Source organism: Canis aureus, chromosome 14, assembly GCF_053574225.1.
Source record: "Canis aureus isolate CA01 chromosome 14, VMU_Caureus_v.1.0, whole genome shotgun sequence".
Lineage (NCBI taxonomy): Eukaryota > Metazoa > Chordata > Mammalia > Carnivora > Canidae > Canis > Canis aureus.
This window is the reverse complement of record NC_135624.1, coordinates 22253817-22265930: the sequence shown is the minus strand read 5'-3', so window position 1 is coordinate 22265930 and position 12114 is coordinate 22253817. Positions and strand designations below refer to the sequence as shown.

General features: G+C 39.0%; 1 protein-coding gene across 4 annotated transcripts in view; it reads right to left on the bottom strand.

Annotated features, from left to right (window-relative positions):
* COL14A1 (collagen type XIV alpha 1 chain) overlaps positions 1–12114 on the bottom strand; it is a 216711-nt gene that overhangs the window by 47570 nt on the left and 157027 nt on the right. For all 4 annotated transcript variants that reach the window (XM_077847081.1, XM_077847080.1, XM_077847079.1 and 1 more), the window contains exons 37-40: positions 9616–9669; positions 6124–6219; positions 5010–5063; positions 3860–3913 (exon numbers count right to left, since the gene is read on the bottom strand). In XM_077847081.1, the coding sequence (XP_077703207.1) occupies positions 3860–3913; positions 5010–5063; positions 6124–6219; positions 9616–9669 (258 nt within the window). The remainder of the gene's footprint in view (positions 1–3859; positions 3914–5009; positions 5064–6123; positions 6220–9615; positions 9670–12114) is intronic.

The window sequence follows — 12114 nt, the reverse complement described above, 5'->3', positions numbered from 1 at the left end:
TGTGGTCCTGCACTGTGCTCTATCGCTTGCCAGGAGGCAGGCCGAGATTTATTCAGTGAAAAAGTCCAACTTTTGCTGGACTTGCTTATGGCCCCAGGCCCAGGGTTGAATATGAGTTGCCTTTAAGAGTCAAAGATTCCCCATGGGAATAGCCAGGATAAGCTAGAAACATTAGAAAACATGTTCCCTGTTTAAAGAGATGTTTAATTTTCTTTTTATTTTTGCTTAAGCTCTCCCTCCTTCCAGGCCAAATTAAGGGGTAACTGTGACACCAGCTCCAGGACAGAGATGCTAACCTCTCCCTAAGCTGATAGGCAAAGTGATGGTACTGCCTCTGGGCTGTAGGTTCTCACCTGTCAACAAGAGAAGACAAAGATTAAAAAGAAAGATGGATGAGGAGTAAGGAGTAACCTACTTTCTCACTTCCTGAGAGACTCCAAGGACTGAGAAGCACTGGCTGGACACTGTCACACAGATTTATCCCAACTGCTCCCTTCTCTGTCTAGAGTGGCCTTTCCTCCCTCAGGATCAGGGGCAATGAAGGTGTAGTAATAGGAAGTGATTTCAGGGGGGTAGCGAGAAGAAAAGACAAAATAGCTCTGCTTTCCTAATTTTCTTTTCTTTTCTTTCTTTCTTTCTTTCTTTCTTTCTTTCTTTCTTTCTTTCTTTCTTTCTTTCTTTCTTTCTTTCTCTCTTTCTTTATTTTTAATTGGAATTCAATTTGCCAACGTATAGCATAACACCCAGTGCTCATTCCATCAAGTGCCCCCCCCTCAGTGCCCGTCACCCTAATTTTCTAGACAGTCAAGGCTAACTGAGCAATTTTCTAGAAGTGGCTTTTCAGGAATTTCAGTGGGAAGTCTCATCATCCAGTGTTTGCTCTCAGACTGTTCTATGCCATGGTTGTTACTGATATTTATTTTATTTTTTTCTTTTTAAAAAGATTTTATAGATTTGTTTAACAGGGAGAGAGCATAAGCGGGTGGAGTGGCAAACAGAGGAAGAGGGAGAAGCAGGCTCCCCACTGGGCAGGGAGCCTGGAGAGGGGCTCAATCCAAAGACCCTGGGATCATGACCTGAGCCGAAGACAGATACTTCACTGACTGAGGCACCCAGACACTCTTATTTTTTTTTATGACTGAAGCTCTGCCTTTTAAGATGGCCAAAGGCAGAGGATGACTAATCATGGAGCTCTGTCCCTAGTGCTCTCCCCACCTTCAAACCACAGAGACCCGCTAACCCAGAAAGACCAGGCCGTCCGCAAAGATGCTCCATGTCCTGGATCTGCTATTACCACCATAAACATTGGCTCTGGACCTCCTACTCTACAATCCTGCTAACTATAGAATTGTTTTAGACCTTTTACTTTCCTTAAGCCCCCACATATTGACTGAACAGATTGGAGCCATCTAAATAATTCTGTTTTCATCTACTTTTCCTTCCTTCTCTGTTGCCTCTGAGGAAGACCTGTTTGCTTTCCTGGCCTAGGTTAAAAGTCATGTCCTGACACTACCACATTCTTCCAAGTCCTCCAGGTAGATGGTCTAATAGCTGCCTCCTTTAGCTATTGAAAATCTCCCCTCTTCTAGATCCTTCTCCTCTGGAGGCAGTAATGGACAACTCTCTAGGCTGAGCACAGCATATGGCATATAGTATGTGCTCAATTAAGATATGTGCTCAGTTAATATCCTATTCAATAAGATATATATATAGTCCCTCCCTCAAGCAGGGTAGCCATGTTACACAGTTCCAGGGGGCACCATTATATTTTATTCTGTGTGAATGGCACCCCCTAAAGTTCTACACTGGATCTGCACTGTCCTTTTCTAAAACAATGGTCACAGAATTTATATACATTGCATGTATACACAGAATTTACATTTTTAAACATGACCCTACAAAGAATGAGTATCTTCTGAAAGCCAGTTTTGAAAAGCAAATCCTTTTCCATCCAAGATTTTTTCAAAATAGGAAGTGAATACATTCTGAAAGTTTTTGGCCTCCTAATTGAGGAAAAGAGGAAAATAAAACCCACGTACAGATATCTTATCACTTTATTACAGCTCTAAGACTGGTCATTCTCTAAAAGAAAACATGTTTGAAGGAATAGCACAATAGATGCTATTGTCTGTTCTGTTCCTTCTCCAGGGAGCTTCTCTAACACCCCCAAAATAATTATAAATAATTATAAAATAATTATAAAAGGTCTGTGTTGGTATATTGGTTTTAAAAGGGAAAAAAAGAATTCTTAAAAGAAAGTATTCTAAAGCCAAATGATCTGAACACCAATCCAATATGTTTCATTTGGAAGTTTTTTGCCAAGACTTGTCTCCATGCATATATAAATCAAGTAAATTCACTGAACCAAATCTTTAGAATTGCCATTTTCAGAGCTTCAGGAATCATGAAAGAATCTAGGTGTGTAACCAAACAGGATCTTAGCTTAAGCCCTTTGCCAAAACATATAAATACTTCTAGACACTCCTACATATACAAGAAACCTACATAAATCTAACTTTTAGAGAATGCCTCCTTTAGATACAGTAATATGGACATGATTTACAGACAGTAGTTCCATTTAATGGGCAAAGACTAAACGGAGATTATAAGCAAACTAAAGTTTGGTGTAAAAAAAAAAGAACATGGAAGGAATTTAAGGCCACACACCTACATTTCTATAGAAAAACCAATCTCCTTATTCTTGAGCCATATAGCTATTCTGAGCTAAAGGCAAGTCTTGTTTGAGGAGAGAAGTGAGTTTTTCAGCCAATTATTTACTAACCCAGTGGGTAAGTTGTACCAAAAATAACCAGTGCATGCCAAATGTGCTGTCTTTCATTGGATTGGATCTAACTGGTTGCCACTCCACATAATTCAGTCTTGAGGGAAGCAGTGGAGCCACATATATCCTAAGTCAGTGACAGATACAAAAAAAAAAAAAAGATTTCCTTGAATTTGTGTTTTTACTTCTCCCCATCTTCATTTCTTGATCATCTTTCCAAATCTAAGTGTGTGCATGTGTGTGTACACACACAGGTGTACACACTGCACTCAACTCTCCAGCCACACTGAACTCTGTGCAATATTGGGAATGCCCCACCTTCTCCTCATCTCCATGCTTTTTAAAATTCTGTTCTGTGCTTGTACCCACTTTCCAACCCTCATTCACCTAGCTACTTTTTGTCTCTCATTTGAGAGTTGGCCTTGATGGTGCCTCACTCAGGACGCTCTCCCCAACATTCCAAGACTGGCTTAGTTAACTATTCTTTGTAAATACCTCATAGGGCTATGCAAATATCCCCATTGTAGCATGCATTACAGATTCTTCCTTGGTTATATTTTCTCCCACTAAGCTATCAACTTTTTGAGGATAAGAACTTTAAATCTGGCTTAGTGAAAACCTGTTGACTAAACCAACAACGGATGTTAACTTATTCCTCTCCTGACCATCTTTATAATTTTTTCAATGCTGTTCATTTGAACATGTTAAAAGACTAGGTAATTGACATGTATCAAATACAGGTTTGTGCCTAGAAAAGTGAAAAGACCGGGAAATTTGCTAAACCAACGCATACAATTCAGTGCAAATGGTAGCCAGGGTATGGGAACATTCAGAAAGAAGTGTTGCTAATTTTGGAAGATTTGATGAAAGTTCTCAGGTTTTGATGAATCTAACAGACATAGAAGATGTCAGTGAAGAGAAATAGACACAGGATTGGTAGAATGTAGATAAACAGGAAGAATAATTAGGGGAAAAAAAAAACCACCTAGTTTGACTTGCTTGCATAGAAAAGTACCAGAAACAAATAATGTCTTGGTAAGGAACCTACTGTGTTAACAACCCTGTGCAGGTCCTTACCCTCTGGCCTGGAGAGCCATCGCGTCCTGGTGAACCAATGCCTCCTGGGATACCCTAGGTAGAGCAAGGACCAAAAAAAGTCAGAATCAGAGAAATCAATTGCCTGCTTGCTTTCTTTCTTTCTTCCTTTCCTTTCCTTTCCTTTCCTTTCCTTTCCTTTCCTTTCCTTTTTTACGCTTTTATTTATTTATTCATGAGATACCCAGAGAGAGGCAGAGACATGGGCAGAGGGAGAAGCAGGCTCCCTGTGGGGAACCCGATGTGGGACTCGATCCCAGAACCCCAGGATCATGTCCTAGCTGAAGGCAGACGTTCAACCACTGAGCCACCAAGGCACCCCTCAATTGCCTTTCCACCCAGCTTCCCTGAAATAGATCAAGGCCTCCAAACACACCTAAGAGCATGAAGATGAATTCAGAATCCAGAAATGATTTACGTGAAATTTGCCCTCTGGAGCATCAGTATGACTCTCAGAGGAGGCTCGAGTAAATGAATACAGGCTAATAGTTTATAATACTTATTGCTAAAATCACAGCTGACTTTAGAAGCTACAACCATTTTCCCCCCTAGGCAGGGCTCTAGCGCTAAGAGCATTTTTTCTTTTCTTTAGGGAGGGGAGGGAAAGAAGGCCAAGGAGACAGAGAACCTTGAGCAGGCTTCATGCGGAGCCTGACATTGGGCTCAATCCCATAACCCTGAGATGGTGACCTGCTTGGAAATTAAGTCGATCGCTTAACTGAGCCACCCAGGCGCCCCAAGCCAAGAACATTTTTTTTATTATAAATTTATTTTTTATTGGTGTTCAATTTGCCAACATATAGAATAACATCCAGTGCTCATCCCATCAAGTGCCCCCCTCAGTGCCCGTCACCCAGTCACCCCCCGCCCACCTCCCCTTCTACCACCCCTAGTTCATTTCCCAGAGTTAGGAGTCTCTCATGTTCGGTCTCCCTTTCTGATATTTCCCACTCATTTTTTCTCCTTTCCCCTTTATTCCCTTTCACTATTGTTTATATTGAGCAATATATTGTTATGTTTATGTTATGTTATGTTATGTTATGTTATGTTATGTTATGTTATGTCAAAATATGTTATATTTATGAATGAGACCATATAATGTTTGTAGCAGACTTAAAAGTAAAACTCATACCTGGGGGCCAGGAAGACCAGTCTCTCCTTTTTCTCCTTTAGCTCCAGGCATTCCCTGAAGAGCCAAAAGTATGCAGAGTTAAGCTCAGGTAGGTAAATGCTTAGTCTTTTCTTTTTCTCCACTGACTGTTCTAATGTTTTCGACATTAATTCGCTTTCACACTAACATCCGAACACAGCACGTTTCACTTCTCACATCTGCTACCCCACGTAGGTGAGCATTCTTACAGAGCTGAACACTGATACAGCAGAACAGTGGAAACAGAACATATAGTCTGATGGGGCTGAGCCCATACTGTGAATCTGTGGAGGAGAGATTGAATTTCTCCATACTACTGGTTGTTTAGATTTTTAAAGTTCATATCTATCTAGAGTTTTGGTTGTGTTTTGGCTAGAGAGATACAAGAATGGAAAAGCAAACCGAATCTGGCAGGTAGCAAGACCTTCCCAAAGGCTTAGTAGTAGTAGTAACAATTGTATAACTGGCATGCCAATGCCTTCTAAGCTGTGAAAATTAACCCTGGAACAGAAAAGTTCTCAGCTAGGGAGATAAAATCGTGTGCCCAGAAAGATTGCTAAAAATGTGCTTAAAAGGCTTGTTTGCATCAAATATTAATTTTAATTACTAGAAATCAGTTTTATTCTTTCAATCTGCATCCCTAGAGGAAGATTAATGAAAATCAGTGAGTTGCATTAAATTTGTCTTCATGATACAAATACCATGGCTATATAAAAGTATACTGTCTATAATATAAAACTCCAACTAAGTGCACTGTACGTTGATGCCCATTGAGATAAAAATTAAAAATAAGTGGTTTTCATGAATTTATATCCATGATTACTACAAATACATAACAAACAACTTAAATTTAAGTAACATTTGGTACTTTCTAGATTTTATCACATTTGTTAAGGACTTGATCCAACAAGAAAAGGACGATACATATCATGGCCCTCTTTCTATAGACAAACTGCTTCTGGATATACCTACTCTGTGTGGATATATCTATTTGTAAAAGACCCTTGTATTTAACAGAAAATTGGCTAAGGAATGAACTCTCAGTTACTACTGTTGTTTCTCAATTCTCAATCCCAAGTGTTTACACACAACTCACAGGCATTCCTTGAATGGACAGACCACTTGGTCCTTGAGGTCCAGGGGGACCCTGAGGTCCTGGGGGACCTGTTTCACCCCGAGGGCCTTCTGGTCCCTGGAACACAAGAGAAGAAAATCATTCCAGAGGTAAGTTAGACTCTCGGTACTCAAAAGATATTTCTGCTTCCAGTACTTATAATTTATTTCCTTACATAAATTTTCCTAAGACACAAAATGTTGATAGGATAGAAAGACAACATGCCTCAGATGGTGCACCTGCCAGACAAGATGTCATCAGTAAACCAAAAGAGTAAACACATAGGGGTTGCCACAACTTAAATTTTTTTCTTCTGTAAATAAGAAGGCTATGCCAACTATGTGAGTAACTAGACCCCCCACACTCCATAACAAATCCAAAAGATATAAGTACTTCGAGACCACCCTCCTGGTCTGTGGTGTGCAGGTTCATACCATCCAGCTGAACTACATTCTCTCCACCTCCGCCATTGTCAGCTACTCATCTCGGGGGCACTCCTGCGTTACTGAAGACTTTGCACCCAGTCCCTGTTTTCTTCCTCCTTTTCATCCTCCCATCACTCCGTACCTCTTCAGTGTCTGCTTAATGACCTGCCCTAGTGCAGTATTACTTGATTTTCTTTCTTCTCAGGATCACGCACTCCTGTCATTTTAGCAACTCTTATTCCCATAGTTGGGCCTTGTTGTTTAGCTAAAGCTGTACCACCTCAGGAATCTTAGATCCAGAAAAAAATACATCCTCAACCTCTTCTTCTTTTCCTTCTCTCATTCTGTGACTCCAGTGAAAACTAGTACAAGTTAAGACTTCCAACACCTGGATATCATGTTAAATGTGATACTGATGAATCCACTAGTTGGGACAAGCAATACAGAAGAAAAGGTGGGGATAGATACCGAGCATGGTCTGTTAATTTTTAGGTTCATGGGGATAACTGTGTGGACATATTCATCGGCCCGGGGATCAAGAGATGTCTGAACTGGGATGGATTTTGGAGTAGTTGAAGATGTGTTTGTGGGTGAGGTTACTAAGGAGACTGTTGATAGAGTAGCAGAGGAAATTGATAGAGATGAGATGAAAAGCACATAGAAGGGAGAAGAAGAGAAGCCTGAGCAGTGTAGGAAAGGCCAAAGGAGGAGAAAATTTCAAATAGAAAGGTATCCAACCATGTCAAATGCTGTTGAGACCTCAAGTAAGATAGGAATTAAACCATAGTCTGTGGATTTGACAACAAGGAGGTAATCGGTGATTTTAATGAGAGCAATTTTATAGGATTCTTATAGGAATGGAAATCATATGCATGTTAAGTATGATTCTGGTTATATAAAAATGGAATCATATACTATGCACTCTGTTGGTTCACACTTCTTTCATGTGGCAGAGTGGTGCATTGAGGTTCATAAATTTTGTTTCATGTTCCCATACTATGTTCCTTTTGATTGCTGAGTGGTATTCCATTGCATGGATATACAGAAAATTGTTCATTTGCCTATTAATGAACATTTGAATTGTTTCCAGTTTTTTTGCTATTTTTAATAAACATGCTATGAACATTTATGTACCCCCCAAAAAGTATTTTGGAAGTGAGGATGCAGAAAACAAATGAAAACTCTTCTCACAAGAAACATAGTGTAAGAGGAGGGGAGACAGAGATAGCTAGATTTTAAAAATATGATGGCAAAGACAAGCCAGTAATTGATAAACATTAGTTAATGCTTATAATCGTTTAATCATATATCACTTAAATGTTATTGAGGAACTGAGAATGGAGCAGAAAGGAAGAACGGACATGGTCTCATTTTGTTCTGTACAGTAAGACAAAAATGACTAGAAGAAACCAGCAGCAGAGCTGCTTTAAGCTCCTAAATTCTTATGATCTATTTGCTACAACTGAAATATGGACCCATAAAATGGAAAATAATAGTGTGGGGCTTTCCATATGGAAGGTACACTTTATCTGTTCCCACACTATAACATTGGTGGACATGTGAGCATCCTTTGTCTAACAAGACATTTTCCTAAAAACACTTCACGCTTAAACCTGTGATTCATCAAAATCGTCGTGTAAAAATAACCACATCAGTAGTGGACCTGTGGAAATGAATTATCAGATGTGAGGGGTAAATGTTGGAATCATCAAACATCTTTATTTAAACTCCTAATACGTTCACGATCAGAACCACCATCCAGTGAGAATGTTGGAAAAACAGTAGGATCACGCAGGAATCCCAATGGGAAGAAGAGGCCAGAATCTACAGGAACCCCTGGGCACTGCCCTGAGGTGGAACTGAGGGAGACCCAGGGTATTGCTGAGAAGAGACTTCCAAATTACTGGCCTTCCCTGTAGGACCATAAAGGAGAGAGCCAGGTATGAAACATCAAGTCCACACCTAAAATATGTGTCACAATCTCAGAAAAATGAAACAAACAAAAAAGGAGATATCTCATGATCTGAGTTTTGGGTTGGCTAGTGCCTAATTATCTTCAGACTTCTTTCAGTTACTTCTTTCCCCCCGCCCCCATATTAGCTCCTAACTTGCTTCACTTGTTTCTGATTTTATAGCAAAAATTTTTGCAGTGTTCTCTTCTCCATGAAAAAATATCATGCAAATTTAGTAAGGGACCCTACTGAAGCAGTAAGTCAGGACTGCAAGGTGGGTGGAGAAGTGGATCATGTGGCGCAACAGGTACAAATGAAATAGGGAGTCAAATTATAGAGGACCTTGAATGCCCTGCCAAAGAAGGTGGATTTATTCTCAAGGCAACAGCAAAGGACTACAGGTTTCAAAGTATGATATGACCCAGCATAGCTTTAACAAAATAAATCTGCGGGCAGATGTGAAGAATCAATCAGAAAATCAAAATCACTGGAGCCAGGAGACCAGTTAGAAGATTTGCCAAAAGCCAGATAGAAGATGGTGAGGCCTGAATTCAATTAGTGGCTGGGCCCTTTAGGGCGCCTTTGTGCAAAGTAGGAAAACGTGTGCCTGGACATGGCTGGGCAAAACTTGGCCTTCTCAGCTGATGCCTTCGTGCAGCACAGGGCCTAAACCAGCGCACTTGGTGGCCCTGGGCAGTGCGAAAGGTAAACAGAGCTGTATGTTTGATTATGCAGAGTAGTGGGTAGGGGGGAGGACTCTAAAACTTGAGAAATTTCCTGGAAGTGCTGCCTAGTTGTGATTCAGTTTTGTCCTTACTGTTGTAGGTAGAGGAACAGAAGAGTACACAGGGAAGAACATTACCTCGGAAACTAAACCACTCAGAACACTGACATTCTACTTTTGGCCTGGAAACCAAGCTTTCTTCCACTAAGTTCTAAAATATTTTTATGAAAATACAGAAGTCCTTAAGAATAAGGGAAAAGACTTAGACATAACCTTCAGAAAAACATAAGGGGTTCTAGATTGCAAGGCGTAAATAGTACTATACTCCAAAATTATTCATTGCTAGTTATGAGAGAGACAGAGAAAACATTACCTTTGGACCCTGTTCACCTCGTTGGCCCTTTGGTCCGCGGAGTCCTGGACCACCCTGGCAAACAGATGTTAAGTATTAGCACAAAGACAAGTCTTAAAGCAGCATATTTCATCCATTTTCCTCAATAATATGGATTATGTAATTCTTATTTTGAAGAAAGGCCAATTCATTGTGTAATGGTATATGTTCATTATGATCCTTTCCTGGAAATCGGCCACCTAGACTCACCTCTTCCTGCTGATGATTTCATAGTTTGAGAAAGCTTTCTATGCCAAATCCTTTCAAGTTAAAAAAAGCTACAGTATTTTGAAATTCAGTGTGTAAGACTACTGCTATTAATGGATGCAAATAATGAAATACACTGTTAATCCGAAATTGTGCCTTAGCCACAACTTTGAGACTATTTAAATTATAAAAAACATATAAAAATAGTAGCAATTTAATTTTATTTACCCCATAAAAGGCTAATCAGTGTTATTGAAACTTCAGTTATTTGCATTTTCCCTAATATTTTCGCCCTATTAATGCACCATCTGCACAATTACTTACTATCATTTTCTTTATCTAGATAAATATTTACACACATATGTACATACGTATTCTTGTGAACATATTTTTTTACTTGTGAACATATTCTTTGTATATATGTGCATAAATATATATGTGCATACACACTGAATATTTTTCAATTGACTCCCTCTTTCACTTAAATCTAACCTTAAAAGCAAATATTACAGCGCTTTAGTTAATGGAAAATTGTCTTACTTATTAAGAATAGAAGGTAACAAAAAAAAAAGAATAGAAGGTAACCTTAAAAATATACTATAAATAATGTTACTGAATTTAGCTAGATTTTGTCCCTATTGAAGCCTAAGAGTCATGAGCTTGTTTGTTGTTAAAAAGAGAAATGAGTAAAAGAGTGTACAGACTGAGAATATCTCTTTCACCTAAGCAGAAGGATTAAAAGTTCATTGACAATGGAATAGCTTTCTCAGTTGTGATTCCAATTTATTTCCTGCTACGCACATGACTACTGCAAAGTATGTTGTGTACCATCAGCGGAACACTTGCATCAATTGGGAAAGACTGGATTAGGTGACCTTGAAAATTTCTTTGGGCTTGTTTTAACTACTTAAATTCAGTCCCCTCCCCAATAACACCTGGTTGCTTATCTTTGAGTCTTTAAAAATACAAGTAGAAAATTGAATTTTATGTATATATGGACCTATAGAAAATATTACCTATAGTATTTTTGTGCTTTTATATAATGTATTATAAGTTACATATGTGACATCACACTTTTTAGCTACTTCTTAGTTTTTAAACTTCATATATTTTGGAGATTCTTTTCCATGACATAGCATATGTAGATATAACTTATTCTGAATGAGTTGCATAGTTTTCTGAACCTTGGATTATATAATCATTTGTTTAACCATTCTTCATTACTGGAAATGAAGGGTTTTCTTGGTTTTGTTTTTGTTTTGTTTTGTTTTGTTTTGTTTTTTTTCTGTTCAAACACTTCTGCAGTTAACATCCTTATCAAACCCTTAAGTACAAACTTTAACATTTAAGTGCAAATGTTAATATCTAGGATATCAACAAGTAGAATTATAAATGAAATTTGATGGATAGGAAGATATATCATCAAACTGTGCTCCAAGAAAACTGTGCCAGTTTACTCATCTACCAAGAGTTTAAGAAGGTTCCTGCTTCTTTAAACCTTAGTCACCACTTGAGATTGAAGGGGAGCAGAATTTGTCACATCACAGTGTGCCTCATTGGCATAAGAATTATTTTAGTTTGATTATTTAAGAAACTGCAGACACAGAAGCAGCCCTGGAAGGCAAAAACTAAGTTTTATAAGAGACCTTCACATTTATAAGGGAAATCTCCATTTGTACTCCTTGTACCAGGAAAGAAGAGATGACTCTAAATCTCTAGAAACTTACTTATGAAGAGGGAGAGACTGGGGTCTGCAAAACAACCTCACCCTTGTTTGCTGTCCCTTTCCTGGTAACCTCCCGAAACAAACTCCCAACCCCCAACCGCTTTTTTTTTTTTTTTTTTTTTTTTTTTGGTCTTTAGCAGAAGATAATGGTTAGAGTGAGGGCTTCAGGGATGCCTGGGTGGCTTAGTGTTTGAGCATCTCCCTTCAGCTCAAGGCGTGATCAGGGGTCCTGGGACGAGTCCCACATCGGGCTCCCTGTGAGGAGCCTGCTTCGCCCTCTGCCTATGTCTTTGCTTCTCTCTGTCTCTCACGAATAAATAAATAAAATCTTAAAAAATAATAAAGTGATGGCTTCAGCCACTACCCAGTTTTCCTGGGTATCTCCCATGTGTACAGGAGATATGTGTGTTATAAACTCTTGATTGTTTTTCTTCTGTTAATCTTTTTTTTTTAAGGGTTGTTATAGCCAAGAATCCAGAGGGGTAGAGGGAAAATTATTTTTCACCCCCACAATGTTGTCAAATGTTACATTTTTACCAAATTAACTG